Source organism: Lytechinus variegatus, chromosome 4 (genome assembly GCF_018143015.1).
Source record: "Lytechinus variegatus isolate NC3 chromosome 4, Lvar_3.0, whole genome shotgun sequence".
NCBI classification, from domain to species: domain Eukaryota; kingdom Metazoa; phylum Echinodermata; class Echinoidea; order Temnopleuroida; family Toxopneustidae; genus Lytechinus; species Lytechinus variegatus.
The window spans coordinates 31,475,300-31,497,440 of NC_054743.1; the positions used below are offsets into that span (position 1 = coordinate 31,475,300).

General features: G+C 36.1%; 1 protein-coding gene across 1 annotated transcript; it reads left to right on the top strand.

The window, feature by feature from the left end:
- The first annotated feature begins 1,586 nt into the window (after positions 1-1,586).
- Positions 1,587-18,705, top strand: LOC121413844 (solute carrier family 35 member F2-like). Its single transcript, XM_041606814.1, has 6 exons — positions 1,587-1,757; positions 10,469-10,775; positions 11,087-11,240; positions 12,714-12,879; positions 15,307-15,514; positions 15,984-18,705. The coding sequence occupies exons 1-6, from the start codon at positions 1,639-1,641 to the stop codon at positions 16,275-16,277; spliced, it is 1,248 nt and encodes a 415-aa protein (XP_041462748.1). The 5' UTR covers positions 1,587-1,638; the 3' UTR covers positions 16,278-18,705.
- Positions 18,706-22,141: the final 3,436 nt, after the last annotated feature.

The following is a 22,141-nucleotide window of genomic DNA, read 5'->3' on the forward strand; positions in this document are numbered from 1 at the left end:
GAGAGTCGATGATGTCACTCACTCACTATTTCTTTTGTTTTTTATTGTTTGAATTGTACATTATTTCAATTTTTACGAATTTGATGATTAGGACCTCCTTGCCTGAAGCACAAAATGTTAAAATAAGTGGAATTCCACGTGTTCAGGGAGGAATGAAACTTCATTTCACATGACAATGAAGAGAAAATAAAAATATTTCATATTTCAAATAATAAAAAACAAAAGAAATAGTGAGTGACATCATCGACTCTCTCATTTGGCTGTAACTGGCTCGTTCATATAACTGTTTTGTTAAAAATAAGCGAAAATTTAAAATGTCATAACTTTCTTAGTTTACATCCGATTTTGATGAAATTTTCAATGTTATAGTTCTTGAATTTTTCTCTTTTTATTCAAATCAAGTTTTTGTTGGGGTGGACTTGTCCTTTAAGCAAACAAAAAGGAAAAAAGTGAAGAAAATAAGGAATTTCAGGTGAAGAAACTAAGGAAGGGGAACAACCAAAAAGCGAAACTTTCAGGCAGTAGCGGATCCAGGGAAGGGCGGGGGGCAAAGCCAGCCCGTGCCCCCCCCCCCTGAGGCACAATTGAAATTTATAATGTAAAAATTCCGTTAGCAAGTGCCCTATTTTGCCATCTTATAGGTGGTGCCCTTTCTATCAGTGCCCTTTTTACCCAAGAAAAGTGTCCCTCACGAACATGTTCTATGCCCCTTTCACCTGAGAAGGACCCATTTTATTTCTGAGCAAGTGCTCCTTTGGCGCCCTGTCTCGACTCAGTTCCCCTGGGCCTTCCATGTGCCCCTTTCACCTGAGAATGATCCGTCTTATAACATTAGCAAGTGCCTTTTTGCCATGAGGTGCCCTTTCTCGTATCAGTGCCCCTTTTTACCTAAGAAAAGTGCCCACTCACACGAACGTGTTCTGTTCACCTGAGAAGGCCTTGTTTTATGTGTTAACGAATGACCCTCTGCCTTCCCATATGTGCCTGTAATTCTTCATATCAGATAAGATGTCCGAAAAAAAAACACTCTTTTTCATGCCGATCATCAGCGCCCGGTTTCTTTCTTTAGGCAGCTCTGCTGATCCCCGGGTCTGCTTCCTTCCTGCAAGTGCAAATTCCGGTACAAATTAAATCATAAAGTATTCATATAGGCCTATATCACTTCAACTCGTCCATTTATTAGCATACTTCTATTTCACCGAAAGAAAGATTAAGAAATATAATTACAGGACATCCGCCCTCCGCCCTCCCCCCCCCCCCCCCTCATTTGCATTTTACATTGCTGATTCGCGCCTGCATAATTGGTTGGGGTTTTTTTTCATGACAAATAATCCATTAAACAAGCGAACATGCAATAATTTAATGGGGTAATTTCCCAGGGGTGCAGGAAAAGAATGGGAGGATATGCCAAAGTTGACTTAATTTTTTCCTCAAGGCTCTTGTCCCCGTACCCCCCCCCCTGATCTCTCCCTTATCAGTGCCCCCCCCCCCCCGTCGACTTCACAATAAAGTGTATAGACTCATCGCCAGTCACTCTTGTCGCGTAAATATGACCTAGGTACGGTGTATGTAGTTTATTAAATTAACTGTGCACAAATTAAATGTGCATGTGGTAATTTCACAGCAGTGTTGTTCTCTATGGTTGCGACACCAGCCATGGCTCTCGGAAACGATGTTCCGTACGTTAGTACTACTGAAGAAATTCATTCCAGCTGTTGGACTAAAACAAGAAAAATATTTTCACCTTTATTTACGATGTAAGTAAAACCATGAAAATTTTAATTTCAGATTTACCGGACTATCATTGAACCATCATCAAGCGCAAGCCGCGGTGCACGAGTTCGCATCCTCACTCTTCAGGGCAGCAAGGGCATGCGCTGTGCCTGTGAGTGTTGTGCTACTGCTGTCCATAGTTGCCTGGCCGTGGCTTTAGGGGCCTTGCGTACGTGCTGAAGAGAATGTGTGTAATTCGGGGTACAGAATCAGGGTACTAATGGATAATTCGTTTTTCATACCCGTTCAGCGTACAGCGAAAACGGAAAATCAGTACGTGGTTCGGTCTTTGAAAACAAAAAACGAAATCACAGCGTGAAAACCCGTGCTGTGATTTCGTTTTTGTTGATCAAAAACAGAATAGGAAATCAGAAATGTTTTGGGCTCTCTCTGATTTCTCATTTTATATTTGTGTTTTTATGTATCAAAAACAAAACCAGAACACGCTCTCCGCTCCGTGATTCCGTTTGTAAAAACGAAAGCAGCGAAGACGAGATCAGAGACGTAGACTCCCTTTTCCAGTCCCTGCAACGTGATTTCGTTTTTCGTACAACCTACAGGCATATTAAAGAGCGCCCTCCAGGAGGTGAGGCAAGTTTCAATGGAGATTTTAATAAACTGTACCACACATATTATGTTGAAGCCAGTTTAAAAGGAGGTGAGGCAAGTTTCAATGGAGGTTTTTATAACTGTACTCTAAATTATGTTGAAGCCAATTTAAATGGAGGTGAGGCATGCAGGTTTCAATGAAGCTCAGTTATTTAAAAAGAATCAACTGTACCACACATTATGGTGAAGCCAGTTTAAAAGGAGGTGAGGCAAGTTTCAATGGAGGTTTTTTTCAAAATAAACTATGTAGGCCTACTACACATTATAGTGAAGCCAGCTAGTTTAAAAGATGGTGAGCTAGGCAAGTTTCAATGGAGGTTTTTATAACTGTACTCTAAATTATGGTAAAGCCAATTTAAATGGAGGTGAGGCAGGTTTCAATGGAGGTTTTTTCGAATAAACTGTACTACACATTATGGTGAAGCGGCACCAGTTTAAATGGAGGCGAGGCAAGTTTCAATGGAGGTTTTTATAACATACTCTAAATTATGGTGAAGCCAATTTGAATGGAGGTGAGGCAAGTTTCAATGGAGGTTTTTTAAAAAGAATAAACTGCATGTACCACACATTATGGTGAAGCCAGTTTGAAAGGAGGTGAGGCAAGTTTCAATGGAGGTTTTTTAAAAAGAATAAACTGTACCACACATTATGGTGAAGCCAGTTTGAAAGGAGGTGAGGCAAGTTTCAATGGAGGTTTTTTAAAAAGAATAAACTGTACCACACATTATGGTGAAGCCAGTTTAAAAGGAGGTGAGGCAAGTTTCAATGGAGGTTTTTTAAAAAGAATAAACTGCATGTACCACAAATTATGGTGAAGCCAGTTTGAAAGGAGGTGAGGCAAGTTTCAATGGAGGTTTTTTAAAAAGAATAAACTGCATGTACCACACATTATGGTGAAGCCAGTTTGAAAGGAGGTGAGGCAAGTTTCAATGGAGGTTTTTTAAAAAGAATAAACTGTACCACACATTATGGTGAAGCCAGTTTGAAAGGAGGTGAGGCAAGTTTCAATGGAGGTTTTTTTAAAAAGAATAAACTGTACCACACATTATGGTGAAGCCAGTTTAAAAGGAGGTGAGGCAAGTTTCAATGGAGGTTTTTTAAAAAGAATAAACTGTACCACACATTATGGTGAAGCCAGTTTAAAAGGAGATGAGGCAAGTTTCAATGGAGTTTTTTTAAAAAGAATAAACTGTATCACACATTATGATGAAGCCATAAAAGTAATTGAGGCAATTAGTTTCAATGGAGGTTTTTTCAAAAGAATAAACTGTACACATTATTGTGAAGCCAGTTTAAATGCAGCTAAGGCAAGTTTCAATGGATCGAGGTTTTTTAAATAGAATAAACTGCACATTATGGTGAAGCCAGTTTGAAAGGAGGTGAGGCAAGTTTCAATGGAGGTTTTTTAAAAAGAATAAACTGTACCACACATATTATGTTGAAGCCAGTTTAAAAGGAATTGAGGCAAGTTTTAATGGAGGTTTTTATTACTGTACTCTAAATTATGGTGAAGCCAGTTTGAAAGGAGGTGAGGCAAGTTTCAATGGAGGTTTTTTAAAAAGAATAAACTGCATGTACCACAAATTATGGTGAAGCCAATTTAAATGAAGGTGAGGCAGGTTTCAATGGAGGGTTTTTTTTTAAAGAATAAACTATACCACACATTATAGTGAAGCCAGTTTTAAAGGAGGTGAGGCAAGTTTCAATGGAGGTTTTTTTAAAAAGAATAAACTGTACCACACATATTATGTTTAACCCAGTTTTAAAGGAGGTGAGGCAAGTTTCAATGGAGGTTTTTATAATTGTACTCTAAATTATGGTGAAGCCGATTTAAATGGAGGTGAGGCAGGTTTCAATGGAGCTCAGTTTTTCAAAAAGAATAAGCTGTACCACACATTATGGTGAAGCCACTTTAAAAGGAGGTGAGGCAAGTTTCAATGGAGTTTTTTTCAAAAGAATAAACTGTACTACACATTATAGTGAAGCCAGTTTAAAAGGAGGCGAGCTAGGCAAGTTTCAATGGAGGTTAACTGTACTCTAAATTATGGTGAAGCCAATTTGAATGGAGGTAAGGCAAGTTTCAATGGAGGTTTTCTAAAAAGAATAAAATAAACTGTACCACACATTATGGTAAAGCCAGTTTGAAAAGAGGTGAGGAAAGTTTCAATGGAGGTTTTTAAAAAGAATAAACTGTACCACACATTGTGGTGAAGCCAGTTTGAATGGAGGTGAGGCAAGTTTCAATGGAGGTTTTTTCGAATAAACTGTACTACACATTATGGTGAAGCGGCACCAGTTTAAATGGAGGCGAGGCAAGTTTCAATGGAGGTTTTTATAACATACTCTAAATTATGGTGAAGCCAATTTGAATGGAGGTGAGGCAAGTTTCAATGGAGGTTTTTTAAAAAGAATAAACTGCATGTACCACACATTATGGTGAAGCCAGTTTGAAAGGAGGTGAGGCAAGTTTCAATGGAGGTTTTTTAAAAAGAATAAACTGTACCACACATTATGGTGAAGCCAGTTTGAAAGGAGGTGAGGCAAGTTTCAATGGAGGTTTTTTAAAAAGAATAAACTGTACCACACATTATGGTGAAGCCAGTTTAAAAGGAGGTGAGGCAAGTTTCAATGGAGGTTTTTTAAAAAGAATAAACTGTACCACACATTATGGTGAAGCCAGTTTAAAAGGAGGTGAGGCAAGTTTCAATGGAGTTTTTTTTTAAAGAATAAACTGTATCACACATTATGATGAAGCCATAAAAGGAATTGAGGCAATTAGTTTCAATGGAGGTTTTTTCAAAAGAATAAACTGTACACATTATGGTGAAGCCAGTTTAAATGCAGCTAAGGCAAGTTTCAATGGATCGAGGTTTTTTAAATAGAATAAACTGCACATTATGGTGAAGCCAGTTTGAAAGGAGGTGAGGCAAGTTTCAATGGAGGTTTTTTAAAAAGAATAAACTGTACCACACATATTATGTTGAAGCCAGTTTAAATGAAGGTGAGGCAGGTTTCAATGGAGGGTTTTTTTTAAAGAATAAACTATACCACACATTATAGTGAAGCCAGTTTTAAAGGAGGTGAGGCAAGTTTCAATGGAGGTTTTTTTAAAAAGAATAAACTGTACCACACATATTATGTTTAACCCAGTTTTAAAGGAGGTGAGGCAAGTTTCAATGGAGGTTTTTATAATTGTACTCTAAATTATGGTGAAGCCGATTTAAATGGAGGTGAGGCAGGTTTCAATGGAGCTCAGTTTTTCAAAAAGAATAGGCTGTACCACACATTATGGTGAAGCCACTTTAAAAGGAGGTGAGGCAAGTTTCAATGGAGTTTTTTTCAAAAGAATAAACTGTACTACACATTATAGTGAAGCCAGTTTAAAAGGAGGCGAGCTAGGCAAGTTTCAATTGAGGTTAACTGTACTCTAAACTATGGTGAAGCCAATTTGAATGGAGGTAAGGCAAGTTTCAATGGAGGTTTTCTAAAAAGAATAAAATAAACTGTACCACACATTATGGTAAAGCCAGTTTGAAAAGAGGTGAGGAAAGTTTCAATGGAGGTTTTTAAAAAGAATAAACTGTACCACACATTATGGTGAAGCCAGTTTGAATGGAGGTGAGGCAAGTTTCAATGGAGGTTTTTTCGAATAAACTGTACTACACATTATGGTGAAGCGGCACCAGTTTAAATGGAGGCGAGGCAAGTTTCAATGGAGGTTTTTATAACATACTCTAAATTATGGTGAAGCCAATTCGAATGGAGGTGAGGCAAGTTTTAAAGGAAGTTTTTTATAACCGTACTCCAAATTATGGTGTAGCCAATTTAAAAGGAGGTGAGGCAAGTGCCAATGGAGTTTTTTTTATAACTGTACTACACATGAGTGTGAAGCCAATTGAAAAGGAGGTGAGGAAAGTTTCAATGTACGTTTCTTAAAAGGAATAAACTGTACCACACATTATGGTGCAGACAGTTTAAAAGGAGGTGAGGCAAGTTTCAATGGAGGTTCCACTTTCTGCACCATGATTTGTTTTTTTTGTATGAGCTACAGGCAATATTAAAGAGCACCCTTCACGATAATTATACACGTGAACGCAGCGCTTGCATCGAGTCAGTACATACAGTGCAGGCATTTTTTTATACTACCACGTGCGTGATTGTGAATCAAGAAGTTGACAAGAAGCTACAAGATGGCTTTTTCAAGTGTGTCCATTGAAACTTGCCTCACCTCCTTTTAAATTGGCTTCACCATAATTTGGAGTACGGTTATAAAGAACTTCCTTTAAAACTTGCCTCACCTCCTTTAAATAATACCAGTACAGTTTTTTCTTTTTAAAAATCTCCATTGAAACTTGCCTCACCTCCTTTCAAACTGGCTTCACCATAAATTATTCTTTTCAAAAACCTACATTGAAACTTGCCTCACCTCCTTTTCAATTGGCTTCACCATCATTTGTAGTAAGGTTATAAAAAACTTCCTTTAAAACTTGCCTCACCTCCTTTAAAATTGGTTTCACCATAATACCGGTACAGTTTATTCTTTTTAAAAAACCTCCATTAATTGAAACTTGCCTCGCCTTCATTTAAACTGGCTTCACCATAATGTGTAATACATTTAATTCTATTAAAAGAAAACCTCCATTGAAATTGCCTCACCTCCTTTTAAATTGGCTTCAACATAATTTAGAGTACAGTTATAAAAACCTCCATTGAAACTTGCCTCACCTCCTTTTAAATTGGCTACACCATAATTTGTTCTTTTTAAAAAACCTCCATTGAAACCTGCCTCACCTCCATTTAAACTGGCTTCACCATCATGTGTAGTACAATTCATTCTTTTTCAAAACCTCCATTGAAACTTGCCTCACTTCCTTTTAAACTGGCTTCAACATAACATGTGTGGTACAGTTTATTCTTTAAAAAAAAAAAACTCCATTGAAACTAGCCTCACCTCCTTTTAAACTGGCTTCGACCACCATAATGTGTGGTACAGTTTATTCTTTTTAAAAAACCTCCATTGAAACCTGCCTCACCTCCATTTAAACTGGATTCACCATCATGTGCAGTACAATATATTCTTTTTAAAAACCTCCATTGAAACTTGCCTCACCTCCTTTTAAATTGGCTTCACCATCATTTGTAGTACAGTTATAACAAACTCCATTGGAACTTGCTTCACCTAGCTCCTTTTAACTTGGCTACACCATAATTTGGAGTACGGTTAGAAAGAACTTCCTTTAAAACTTGCCTCACCTTTAAAATTGGTTTCACCATAATTTAGAGTACAGTTATAAAAATCTCCATTGAAACTTGCCTCACCTCCTTTTAAAGTGGCTTCACCATAATGTGTGGTACAGTTTATTCTTTTTAAAAAACTGAGCTCCATTGAAACCTGCCTCACCTCCATTTAAATTGGCTTCAACATAATTTAGAGTACAGTTATAAAAACCTCCATTGAAACTTGCCTCACCTCCTTTTAAACTGGCTTCAACATAATATGTGTGGTACAGTTTATTAAAACCTCCATTGAAACTTGCCTCACCTCCTGGAGGGCGCTCTTTAATATGCCTGTAGGTTGGAGGTTGTACGAAAAACGAAATCACGTTGCAGGGACTGGAAAAGGGAGTCTCTGATCTCGTCTTCGCTGTTTTCGTTTTTACAAACGGAATCACGGAGCGGAGAGCGTGTTCTGGTTTTGTTTTTGATGCATGAAAACACAAGTCACAGAGCGAAAATCGTGTTCTGGTTTCGTTTTTGATACATAAAAACACAAATATAAAATGAGAAATCAGAGAGAGCCGAAAACATTTCTGATTTCAATATTCTGTTTTTGAGCAACAAAAACGAAATCACAGCACGGGTTTTCACGCTGTGATTTCGTTTTTTGTTTTCAAAGACCGAACCACGTACTGATTTTCCGTTTTCGCTGTACGCTGAACGGGTATGAAAAACGAATTATCCATTAGTACCCTGATTGTACAGGCTGTTAATTCACTTGGATGTCGTGTGTGATGTCGGCTGCTTGCAGCACATCACATGCTACAAATGCATTCCTGTATGACGTGACTGTGAAAAAAGTATTTTTCAGTTTTACTGTTTCAAAAGAAATATTCCCTTTGTATATTTGTGCATATTGTTTAATATTTCCATCAATATAAAGACCCGCCAATATAGCCAGGCTACATATTTACCCCACCCCAGTCTCTGTAACTTATGTCCCATCTCTTTTTTCTTTATCGATGTCTTATCATCATGCTTATCGAGTCAAATCAAGAACAAGATTTTTCTCATCCCAATGCAGGAGTTGGATCTATATCCTTGTCTTTTTGTACAAACCTCTTGTAGGTCTACGTCTAATTAGTTTAATAACTACATCTAACTCCCCCTCCTTTTTTTCTTTTGTCTCTTTGGACACTTTCTTTCTTTTTTATTTTTTTACCTATTAAGTATTAGGCCTATATATTTAATGTTAGTTCTATGCATCCCCATAGTTTACTGTTATTTTTTGTATGTCATTCATTGTTGAGGCCTGAGGGGGCTTATTTTACCACCTATGCTTTCTTATAGAATATAGTCTCCTCATGTTTCTCATTAATTAAGTTATGTTGTTCTTATAATGTTCATTTACATGCCTTCATTTGTTTTCTTTTCTTACTTACTCTGCTTTTTTAATTGTTATCAATTTCGAAGTTTTGTATATTCTATTGTGCATGTTAAGAGAAAAAGACAAATAAATTTGAACTTGAACTCGGACAACAGAAAGCCAAAAAACTAAAGTAAACTAGTTAGTAGTGTAATTTAATTCACTTTCCCAGGCTTGGAATTGGAAAAGTAGTCTATCCAAAAAGTCCCAATTAAGGAAGAATTCATGTCATGTTATTCTCTAACTTTGTGAGTTAAGTCTATCTTGTTTAAAAAGCTTGTGGCTTCTAACATATATTGTAGTAGACTAGGTAATTGAACGATGGACAGAGTGCATCACAGTGAGCAATTTCCCATCTTTTTCTCCTTTTTAGAGACATTTTAATAGTCCTTTCAAAAAACTGCTAAATAAAACCCAGCAAACTTTGAACGATGGACAGAGTGCATCACAGTGAGCAATTTCCCATCTTTTTCTCCTTTTTTAGAGACATTTTAATAGTCCTTTCAAAAAACTGCTAAATAAAACCCAGCAAACTTTGACCAGTTAGTTTTGTCCAGTAGCTTTAAATGAAACTGTTTCAAAACCATGAAACACATATTTTGTCCATTATGCACAGCTTTGCTTACTTCACTGAAGTTACTGTGCCAAGGATCTTCTTCCGTTGAGTACAGTCCTCTATGCTTTCTTTGCTCCACCAAGATCTCCGATCTTAGTGGAGGAAGAACACGAGAGAGAGTAGCCATGATGATTCATAATTTTTAAGGCCACCACTAGAATTCACATAGGTAGTGAATAGGTAGTGTAGCACATTTTAGCTGGTTTGCTAAAACAAACTAACTCAGACACAGAAAGTTTATTTTTATCATTTTATTTTCACCTGCTTATTCTATTCTTCTTTATTTAGCACTAGTTATCTTTATTACCCTGTTACTTAAAGGGCCCAGAAACTGACAAATCATGGGGAAATACGAAACTTGCAAAAGGCCAATTGACTTGCATAATATAATCCGTCCGTCATGAGCGCCCGTCGGACTAATGCGATAAAAGTTCGGACAGCACGAATTTGACCGAACTTGTGATGGTTATTTACTTCGGATCATCGCTGTTCCAGTTTCCAACAATCCCAATTCATAGACTCATGGCAGGTCTCTTGATTGCAAAACCAAAATAAATCACCACTGTGAAGTTACATGATTCAAAGTGAAAACACGCAGTTTACATCTGGTCGGTTAGTCTATTGCTCTCAAGACCTCCCAGACATGCCGGCGTCTATTACATAACACCCCCAGGCATGCAGCCGAGTGGAATCCCTTCTCTGTTCTGAGATAAGCCTTGATTTCCCCATGATTTGTCAATGAAAGGTCGCTTTAACACTTACGTTTGTGAATTGCAAGTTACTCACATCTCATTTTACTATAAAATCTTTCTGTTTGTTCATGGCAGATCTTTCCTGAAGGTTTTCCTTGGAGGCCAAGCATTGTCCTTGCTCATCTGTGGCACAGGGGTCACCAGCCAGCTCCTGAACGACAATCATGGAATCAACGCCCCCACTACCCAGAGCTTTGCAAACTATCTTCTCCTGGCGCTGGTGTACTGCACCCTCTTGTGCCTGCGCAAGACCAGGGAGAAGAACTTTTACCACATCTTCACCAAGCGATGGTGGAAGTACATTCTGATAGCACTCGTAGATGTGGAAGCAAACTACTTGGTGGTGAAGGCGTACCAGTATACAACTCTTACGAGTGTACAGGTAGAAATACACCTTTTCATTGTGATGTCATGAAAATAAAAGAAGTAAAATATATGGATTATTAAGAGCAGCAGTGTGCTATATTTGTCTAGCTATTTAGATAATTTTAAGTTTATCTTTTTCTCCATTCATCTCACCATAATTCAGCATTTGATATTGATTAGCAAAATTAAAACCAGGCTCTGATTTTATACCTGATGCAGGTTACTGCTTTGGCACCTCCATTGCAAAGATAAAGGGAAGGATGATGCTTTACTTGCAGACAATTTATATCAATTATTTTTATTACTCTGTTTATATTCCTCTTTTAGCTGTTGGATTGTATCACCATACCTGTGGTAATCTTACTGTCGTTCCTCATCCTGCGTACTCGCTATCGCATCATTCACATTGCTGGTGTGGTAACATGCATTGCTGGCCTTGGGGCTCTCATTGGAGCTGATGTACTGTCAGGCAGAGCTGGTGGTAAGCCAATTTTCATTAACACAACGGCTTGGATAGCCAATCGTGTAAAAATTTGACTTCGCATTTGGTGCTCAATTCATTAATACTGTACTTGTTTGGGAGTAATAATGAGTAAATATACTTTTCTTTTTGATAAGTGTTTGGATAAAGACCATAGTAAATATAAGAAATATATAATCTTCACAAAATCATGACTGTTTGGCTTCTCATAATTTTGGCATTGACTTACCTCGGTCTAAGTTAAACCGGACTTGGTCATTGTGTTTTTCATTTACAATGTCCACTGATTTCATTACATTTTAAAGTAAATGATTTTTTGCTTTTCTTTAATAGTCAATTAAGGGTCACACAGGGTAATAAATTCTAAAAATCAATTTGGTTATTCAACATTCTTTGGCTATGAACCTCTGCTAGTGTCTAAGATGAGTTGATACTTGATCAAATTTTCCAGAAAATTATGTGTAGAAAATGTATTATGATGAGAATTCATCTTTATGCTGATAAATCTCTGGAATGGCATCTGGGAGAAATAAAATAGGGTATCTTAGCAGAGAATATCTAGAGGGATTTCATGAAGCAGCTTGTAAGTGACTTTCACTGACAGCTGTTGTAAACTACTGAAATTCTTGCATCTGATTTGCTGATAGCAAAGTCATGAATGAAAGTACAAGCAAAATGATTTATGAAACTGACTGCATGTTACAGTTATTCCAGGTTCAAGAATATTTTAATATTTCCAGAGGGAGATATTAAAGATGACAGGACAGACAGGTGGCCATTCGTAGAATTCCTGGACAAAGCAATAAAATGGAACACAGTATATGCATTGGTATCCATTTAAATGCTTCAGCTGCACAGGCAACTGTCCTGTTTTTAGGGCCCAAATAAATATATGCAATAAATTTTTACCCCACACATTGTGGATTGGTTTCTGGTCATGCCCTAGTTGAAAAAAAAAGATGTGCTTGCAACAGTGATCTTGACATTTGCAACTACATGTAGGTCACAGATCTTGTATTTGTTGTTTTCATCAAAGAATAGGAGTTCCTAACCATGGGATGTGATTAGAAGTGTGTAAAGCTGTATTTACGATACATTTTTTGACATAAATTTAACCACAATTTATCTTTTTATATAGGGAGGTTGGGAGAGAGAGAGAGGGTGGGGTTAGAAATTGCAAGTGTGTTGACCCCATAAGTCACAGATCCCTCTCAACTTTGCTAATATATAATAACAGAATTTTAGGATTTTTCCTGGTGAACTCACTTGAGATAGTGATGAAGTCAAGTGATTTTGCTTTAGCCATGAAAGAAATCAAGCTCGAAAAATGAAATAGCAAGGGAAATTAGTATGAGTTGATTATAGTACATTTTCTTCGCATATGTTTTTTAAATTGTATCTTTTTTAGGTGAATCGTAGGTTTCAATTTTATTAAATCCATCTCTTTTTACTTGATTTTTTTTTAATTTGCAGATGGCACAGCCCAGAACAAGCTATTGGGTGACATTTTTTGTTTGCTTGGAGCAAGTCTTTATGGTGTCTCCAATGTAGCACAGGAGTATGTGGTCCGTCAGTACACACGGACAGAATTCTTGGGCATGGTCGGACTCTTTGGGACATTTGTATCTGGAATACAACTGTGAGTAGGATGAATTGTTCATGATTTCAAAATCATTTTTGGCTGTTCAATTTTTTTTATTTGGGCAGTCGAACATTTTTGATGGTGTTTTGTGTTATTTTCATTGTTATTGATCACTCTGTTTTTATATTTGAATAAACGTAGATGATATTTCCTCCCCTTCCTTTCCCTGCCTCTCTCGTCCCCTCCTTTTTCACTGATCTGTGACCACTTTCCTTTTGCTCTTTTTCTCTCTTTCCTCATGAGTTTGAGACCATCTGTTGACAAAGTCTTCTCACTTTCCATAACTTCTGTTTATGTTTCACTATTCTGTATGGCAATATAGAAGGTAAAGTTGGGATTGGCATTTTAAGTTGAAGGATTAATTCAGTTTATTTTGAAGTGTAATGTTCTTTACTGAAATTCCACAGCTTGTGATTTTACACAATTTTCCTAAAATGTGTACTTTGTGACTTTGTCATTTGTGAACTACCATTTACCCAAATCATAAAATCCTTTTTATAATCTTTATTGCTGTATCTTATCATTTAGTCAGCTATAAAATGTTTGAGTTAGAGAAGGTTCATTGTACTCGATTCTATTACATGTTTTATAACCTTTATTTTAAAGGTAAAGGTTAGATTAGGGGAGCGTTAGAATTCGTAACATAGATCAGGTTTTGAATGTAAATTTCTGTTATGGTTTCATTGTTGCAGATTGAATAGTCTGTCTCTATAAAAATCTTGTCTTCAATAGTACATGGATTTATAGAAATACATGTATGACAGAAATTGAGAAATTCAATCCTATCCCAATGAAATTCCCCTTATATCACTCACACACAAGACTCATGTCCAGTAAATATATGTTGTAAAGCATACTAAAATTTTAGGTTATGCTACATGTAGGACTATATGAAGATGATAGTTATGGAACCACGTTATAATGTCCTTTGCACACCAACCTGCCTCCTCCATCCTATTCCACATAACACTCTTAACATGGGCATAATAGAGTTTGATAAATGAATGGGACATTGCAGGGAACTTTACACTGTATGATTAGTTCCAACAAATAATCTAATCAGTAGTACTTCATTAATATCAGTTCAAGGCATTTTTACAAGGCAGATTCATTGATGCATTTGAACTCAATTTTCTTGCAACAGCCCATCATACTTGATTATTGAACTTGCGCTTGGTTTGCGATTGAACTTAGTTACTGCAACATCTCATCTGCTCCTGCTAACATGTACATGTATGCTATTGTATATGTTAATGATGTTACAATGTGCATGTATACACTGAATAAGTAGGAGGGAGGGATAGGTGACAATGAGAAAAACAAGGAAATAAGACTTTATAAGAGTTTGCATTGATGACTAGAGTCTTTTGTGTTGTTTGTATAGGAGGCAATTTGGGTTTCATTGTATGCTTGAGTGACTTCTAATGGAGAACCTTGACAGAAATTCAATTCTTTTAGGTGACTCAGACTCCCCACTAATTGGTGCTGAATATCACCCTGTATGGCAGTCTCAATTCTCATTGTTATCATTTTGAATGGAATAATATTAGTGGCTTAATTGGAGTGTAGTGAGAAAACTTGCATTCTTGAAGATAGGAGATTCCCAAGCAATGCGTGTCATTGTGAGGGGATCAATAAACCAAAGAGAATTGTTCTGCAGTTTATGCTCAGTGATGGTATCATTAACATCCTTTTATGCATGACCCTTCATGGTAATGCCCTCCCACTTGTTTTCTTTTTTTTTCATTCTCATTCCCTGTATACTGTAGTGTCAATGCCAGTAAACAATAGAGGGTATTTGGCTTTGCCTAGAAATTATTATTTTTTTTAAGAGCAGAGTGTAAATAACAATAATGCCTTAAGCTTACAGTGCTTTAATCTGTAAGCGCTTGAAATAAGTAGTTACAAAGTTATGATAACATATTAACATAAACATATATGAAGAATTAAAGTAAACAATATGAGCTGTCCAATCAAAGTTCATTTCAGGATGAAGAGATATACTTTTTTAACGATTCAATAGAACAATGCTCAAAGTACTGTACATGTTATCATTCATTTTTAGTTGAAAATGTGTTCACTTTCCCCTTTTGAATTAAAGAGAGAGCTACATGTAGATGTTCTTGCAAAAAAATGGTGTGTGCACAAGAATGTTTCACATAATAATATAGAGAATGTTTGAGAATTCTAATGATGCTATTGCTGGCCAAGATTAATGGGATCAATTACAAGTCTTTGTAAGACTTTCTTGTCCAGGAGAGATCGCAAATCAGGTCGAAATCAATGTAGAAGTGCTTGAGCATCTGCTTAAATAAAGATCCAGACGCAAACACTTGTATCCACAATACATGTTTACGAACATCCAGCCATAAACTTTAAAGCGAATTCCTTTCTATTCTTGTTCATTTTTCTCTGTCATTTCAGGGTGGCCCTGGAGCGTCAAGAACTCGCCACCTTCTCCTGGAACATTGAGGCGATCCTGTTGCTCCTAGCCTTTGCAGCGTGTATGTTCTGTCTCTATTCTCTCTTCCCTGTGGTCATCAAGTGGAGTAGTGCCACAGTGGTCAACCTGTCCATCTTGACAGCTGATATGTACACCTTGTTCATCGGGCTCTTCGTGTTCCATTTTGTGGTAAGATATTTTGGGTAGTCGCCAAGTGGAGACCCGACCTTAGATGTGATTATGCTCAATTTGCCAAAGCATATTAGGCATTTTTAATCATGTATTAAAAACGTAGTTGCATCCTTTTATCTATTTTTCTACAATACGGATATAGATGAACTGAAAATCCTTCCCAAAATGTGTTTCATATAAGCACTTCTTGAATACATGGTTTCTTGAAAGCTTCAATTCAACATCTTTAAAAAATATGCATTTGAGAATTAAGAAAAAGCATTATTATCATTATTTTATTCAGTTACCCAAAGAAATGAAAACATACATTTCATGTATATACATATAAAAAAGAAATAGATTGCTTATTGTGGCATGCGGATGTGGGTTCACAAAACAGAAAATCTTTCCTCTTGATTAGAGCTATGTTTACCTTCCTCAACATGTAGTCTTAAAGTCTCTCTTATCTTATATTTTCCTCTTCCAGTTTTCTGGGCTGTATCTCTTTGGCTTTGGCCTCATCTTCACTGGAGTGATCATCTACTCTCTCAAACCAACAAAGGATGCTCCTTCGGGACCAAGGTCATACAGTCTGTTCCACAACAATCAGTCATCGGAAAACATCACCCGCATCAGCATCCGCGATGATGACGATACCGCCGAAGGGACGACGACGACCTTGACGGATGGTGTTGACATTGAAGGTGCAGCGCCGAGGGATGACGATACCGAGCAATTACATAAAGAATTTAGCAAGAGTCTCAATGGTGATTCGAACTGAAGGAGAAGGTAACCTCACTCGCTTAGAGGTTGCCCTTTTTTTTTATTGTATTCTTTTTGTAAGTTATTATTGAATTTGTAAGAAAATTATTCCGTCTCTGCTTTGGCCGGCGCGGCTGGATTTGGACTATGGAAAGGTGCAAGGTTTCATGGAAATTTAATTGGAATGAACTCGGCTGTCAAAGCAAGATCTGCAATGAATCCATAAGCTGTGTATACATCATCCACTGAAGGGAAATCTGTGGAAGTGCCGATGTAATAAGAAATCAGTTCTTTGCAGGAGAAACATTCTCTCTATGTATCTACATGTGATCATCTACCTGATACAAAATTTCCATTGGTGGGACAAAGACTTAAAGACAGCAAAATAATATTTCATTTGCTTGCTTCAGTGATTGGAAATGCCGGACTGTTGGGCCAAAAGGCAGCAATGCTATATTAAAAGCATATGGGTCCCTTTTACCACTTGAGTTCAATTTTATTCACTGTGGTACAACTGTAGTTATAGATTACTTCACAACACTAATCATGTTACCTTATCTATTTGCTTGAATGATACATGTATTTGCTCCATACAACTTCTTTCACATCTTTTCTGCCGAAAGGATTCATTTGAAAAGTCATAATCAATAATCAAAGCGTATTGATATCACTTACGATGACTGTACAAACCCAGTGCACTATAAAGCAATGTAGGAAGTTCTATTTTCTACTAACTGCTGGGAGAGCTCCTCATTGAAATTGACCTTGAAAACGACATTGAGGGCAATTCTATAAAGTATATACATTCGACCTCCCCCCCCCCTCGTCAGTTGTCAGTTGACCTTCTCATAATGGATTGTCTCTGTTTTCTAGTTCATATACATATAAAAGGATGTAATGCTCTCAAACTATCGTGCCTTGAAGAGTTAATGGAGTTATTAGAAGTAAAATGAAAGTAAAATGGTTCATAATTTTATGAAATTTCCATTGAGATTTAAATGTACATGTACATGAAAATGTACGACACTGTTTTAAAGAGGTAAATCATGTTGAGAAAAATCTTACTTCGTTTTGGGAGAAATTACTTTACACATTGATATCATGCTGTAACCATATTGATATACCTCCTATGTTAATTGCACAGTTTGAATAATTAATTGAGAATGGTATCTTGACTTCCTGCAGCAGATACGAAGAAGAGTTCTTGCGTCATTTGTTCTCAATGGGAACAATATGTGGTCAAGTACATTCTATGACATAAAAGTCAGGGGGAGGGGGGCAAAGCAGTGAGCTGATTGATACACTTCCCATGCTTTCAAAGTAATTGCTCAAAATAGATATGGATTTCTCGTAAATTCGCAATCATGTTTTAGTAACCTGGGGGTGTTACACAAAGATTTAAGTATGACTTAAGAGTCGCACTTAATGCCGACGCGTACATGATATGCTACATGCAATATCTTATTGATCAATACGCATTAGTGCGTGTCCTTTTGGCATGTTCTGACCAATGCGGTCTTGCTTTATATACTGCACACAACGAGGCGGACTCTAAGTCGTACTTAAATCTTTGTGAAACACCCTCCTGGTTACTATAGATAGGAATATGTGTTTTATTTTCTGGATTTTTAAGCATTTTTTTCCTTAGCTACTTGGAGGCACAGAGTGGATCCAGATGTAGTCTTGGCAAACCTAAAAGTACCACTGATGTACAAACAGAAGCTTTTTATAGTCATCTGATATACTTGTATGTTAAACATAAATCTTGTGCTTTACGTCCACTGTGTTAAAAAGGTGAATAGATATGGTTGCCTGTACAGAGATGCCTTTTTCTACTTTGACATTAAGCTGTCATTTATTGTACATAATTTCATTGTACATGATTGTTCTTAATCATTTGATTTGATATATGATTGTATATAATTATACTGGAACAGTACAAGTATTATTCACAGCGCAAATATTATTAGCAATGTATCATTTATTCATGGTAGTTTGCATATTTCACTTATCTTCTCGTTTACAGCTATCTTTTTCTTATCTCTTTCTTATTATCTTTTCTTGCTTTTTTTTTAAATTATATGCAGTATTCTAATTCAAGTTCAATTTACAGAGAATTATAAAAAGAATCAAAGATTCTAACTTAAACAAATCATGCAGCCATCTCGCACAGATACCTGTAGGCAATCATTAAAACTAGTACATGAGTTTTGTTAAAATTGGTATACTTATTTTTTACACTGGAATGTTGCTCTGATTGTACAGAAATAGTTCAAGTATTACATGATTCATGTATTAGCTGTTGGTCATTAATGCAATGTGATTTTGCAAAATATTTCAAAGTGCAAAAACTTGAAACGTGTATTCTCTTTTTTTTCTCAATTTCTGTATTCAAATTCAAGTTTGATCAGTTAATGCTTTATTATAAAACATCATGCCAGAAGATTTCACACATACCAAAATAAAATTGGCACATTCTCATAATTCAAGGCACTGAAATGTTCTGTGAATGTACAAGAGAAGTACAAGTATTTTATGTTGCCACCCTCATATTACCAATTGTTTTAGGTCTTAGTTTTTATTTGAGTAATATTCATGTTCAGCCAATCACTGATACAACAGGGCCCCGTCTTACAAAAAATTACGATAACTCTATGGAAATCCATCAGTGTCATGATTTTTTCTTCAGAAAATTTGAAGAATAGCTTAATGAATCTTCAAGAAAACAATGCATGTATACACATCATTATTAGAAAATGTTTTGAACAAACATGCTTAATAGATGTTGACCTTGCTGGCCGTCCATAGATGTGATTTATCGTATCAATCACAACTCTGTAAGATTGGGCCCTGAAATTACATAATGAACATGTGCATACTACATACATGTTAAAGGTGGCATTATTAGTAATAATTTATCATCAAACCACTAAGAGTCTGTTTGTCTCATGCTTCATAGTACATTAACTTATTCTTTTATCTTGCTTCTTTTCAGTGTTATTCAGGTTCAAAGTTTCATGAGAGAATGAAAGAAAAGGTTTGCACAAAGTGGATAATCATCACGGGCCCTGTTCACTGACCCAAAGGGCAACATTTAAGTTGAAAATTCTGGAATTTGCTAAATATTCTGGTGGATCTGTCAATTGCTCCCAAGCTGTTTGATAGAAATTTTGCAAGAAAACAAGAAAATCCCACCAAACTTAAAGGACAAGTCCACCCCAACAAAAACTTGATTTGAATAAAAAGAGAAAAATTCAACAAGCATAAAACTGAAAATTTCATCAAAATCGGATGTAAAATAAGAAAGTTGTGGCATTTTAAAGTTTCGCTTCATTTCACAAAACAGTTATATGCACATCTCGGTCGGTATGCAAATGAGGAACTGATGACATCACTCACTATTTCTTTTGTATTCTATCATATGAGATATGAAATATTTTTATTTTCTTGTCATTGTCATGAGAATTGAAGTTTCATTCCTCCCTGAACACATGGAATTCCATTATTCTAACATTTTGTGCTTCAGGAAATTCGTAAAAATTGAAATATTGTATAATTCAAACAATAAAAAACAAAAGAAGTAGTGAGTGAGTGACATCATTGACTCTCTCATTTGGATGTAACTGGCTCGTTCATATAACTATTTGTTAAAAACAAGCAAAACTTTAAAATGTCATAACTTTCTTATTTTACATCCGATTTTGATGAAATTTTCAGCATTGTGCTTGTCTGATTTTTCTCTGAGGTAGACTTGACCTTTAAAATATGGTAAATCCTTAAACAGTTTGTTTTTGTACCAACCTTGTCCACTATACAATTGAACATACTTTAGTAAAGTATGATAACAGTGCTAGCAATTGAAATAAATGTTGTAAAGTCCTCTTCATTTATCATTTGCATGTCCACAAAAAATGTACATTATTTATGAGAAAAGATTACCGTACTATTTTCTTTATAATATTCAAATGGTAGGATCCTTATTAAACTTGTTGCATTTATCATCAAATTCCAAGATCCCCCTATTTAAAAAAACACACCTGCATTTATGAAATTTTGGAAAAAAATTATACAGTCCCCATTGCTTCTGTGAAGTATTACTCTGCATTTTTTGATACATTTAAAGTACTGAACATATAATAAGTCATTGTAATGTCTGCAAGCACTGCCTGATTTATGAAAGAGAATGTGCCCTTTTCTTGTCTAACAAGAGGCTATTTTACTACACATATTGTTCATGGAGAACCATGGGGCCGATTGCACGAAAGGGTCTTTCCATGGACCGTCTTTCGTGTCGCCCATCTTTTTTGATGCGCTTTATGCGGGATATTTCTGAAATGTATGATGACCAAATAAAATTTGTTAGCTAGCATTTAAACCAATTTGTATGCAATTTCGTGATATATCACATCATTTTATATACAAAGATTTTGTTTTCTTTAACGGATAAATAAAATATGTTTGCAGGTAATTTGTTTAAAATGCATTTCACATGGCGCATCATAATAAATGGGCGACACAAAAGACGGAATATTGAATGTACTCTAACCTGAAATACAGGAATTATTCAATATTTATGTACAGTTAATTTGGTATAGAGTCTCCTTTCAGGAGGCAGTAGATGTCGGGTCAAAATCCAACAGACTTAAAGATTGTTTTCAGTACGCTCCAGGCACCCAGTGCAAAAAGGAGTTGCAATCAATTACCAGTCTTAAAAAATTAAACAAAACTTGATTTTCAACAAATCAGAAGCTTTCTTTCTACAATGGGCTTCTGATCATGTATGCTGTCTTTACTCTGTGCAAGCCATGATTGGGATTACATGTATTAAAAAACGTGCGAAAATATGAATTAACCTCCGAAAACACTGTTTTATCCACCATGACAATCAAACCAAAGGTTTTTGTAAATAAGCTTAAAAAAACTATTGCATAGAGTTAGGGTTAAAGAATCAATTTGCAGAAAAGTCCATCCCTCAAAAAATTGCTTTTTTTACAAGGTTGCCATCCTCAAACTTCTAACATTCGCAATAACAGCAGCGAGAAGTAGTTGGTCGTAAAATGCTTTGCATGTTTGCCTCGCATTATTCAGTTAATTTGATCATAATATTTGTCATTATTGTACATGGTCATTCGTATGCACATTGTATGCTAAGGAAATAAATGAAATACCTTCGTTACTTTCATTTTTACCCACCATGTTCTTATCCAGGTGTGCTTTCAGATTCAATTTAAGTGATATCAAAGCAATCATTGTTATGGTTTGTACTATTTCATCATTAAATCAAGTTTTCAAGTCAATTTCCTCAAGCAAGTCAAATTTTCAAGTTTTCTTATGTTCCAGGGTTTGGTTACTTAAACTTTGTTAATTTGCACCTAAACATGTAATGTTCTGTTTTGCAGTTTAATTGCATTATCAATGCGTCTGTTCGAGATACAAGGGGAGAAAGATAGAAGGAAGGAGGAGAGAGGGGCAAAGATTGAGTTTATATTGGAGGTGGGGATGGACATTGGGACGGAGAGAGAGAGGAGAGATTGGAGTAGAGAAAACTTATGAGGATCAAACACTGTATGAAAGAGAAAGAATAAGAGAGGAAACAAAGTGTAAAATGAATGTGAGGGAAGAAAATACAGACAGGAATTTGATAACTAGTGTCATTTAGTGAAGGGTTGAAAATAGAAAGAGAATAGTGAGAATTGAAAACATAGACAGAAATAAAATTATTTAAAAAAAACAGAGGGAGAAAAGGAAATCACCCTTCATGTTTTCCGTGATAAAGGGGAAGGACCCCCCCCCTAAAAAAATCAAAGGGAGAATAAAATTTTGCGCAATGCATTCGAGTCTTTTTCGGATACCCGCAAATTTACTGTCATACATCGGATCGGA

Coding starts and splice junctions, on each gene's coding strand:
- LOC121413844 (XM_041606814.1), top strand. CDS start 1,639: ATGGTTGCGACACCAGCCATGGCTCTCGGAAACGATGTTCCGTACGTT. Junction 11,241..12,713: donor ACTGTCAGGCAGAGCTGGTG/GTAAGCCAATTT, acceptor TTTAATTTGCAG/ATGGCACAGCCCAGAACAAG. Junction 12,880..15,306: donor TTTGTATCTGGAATACAACT/GTGAGTAGGATG, acceptor CTGTCATTTCAG/GGTGGCCCTGGAGCGTCAAG.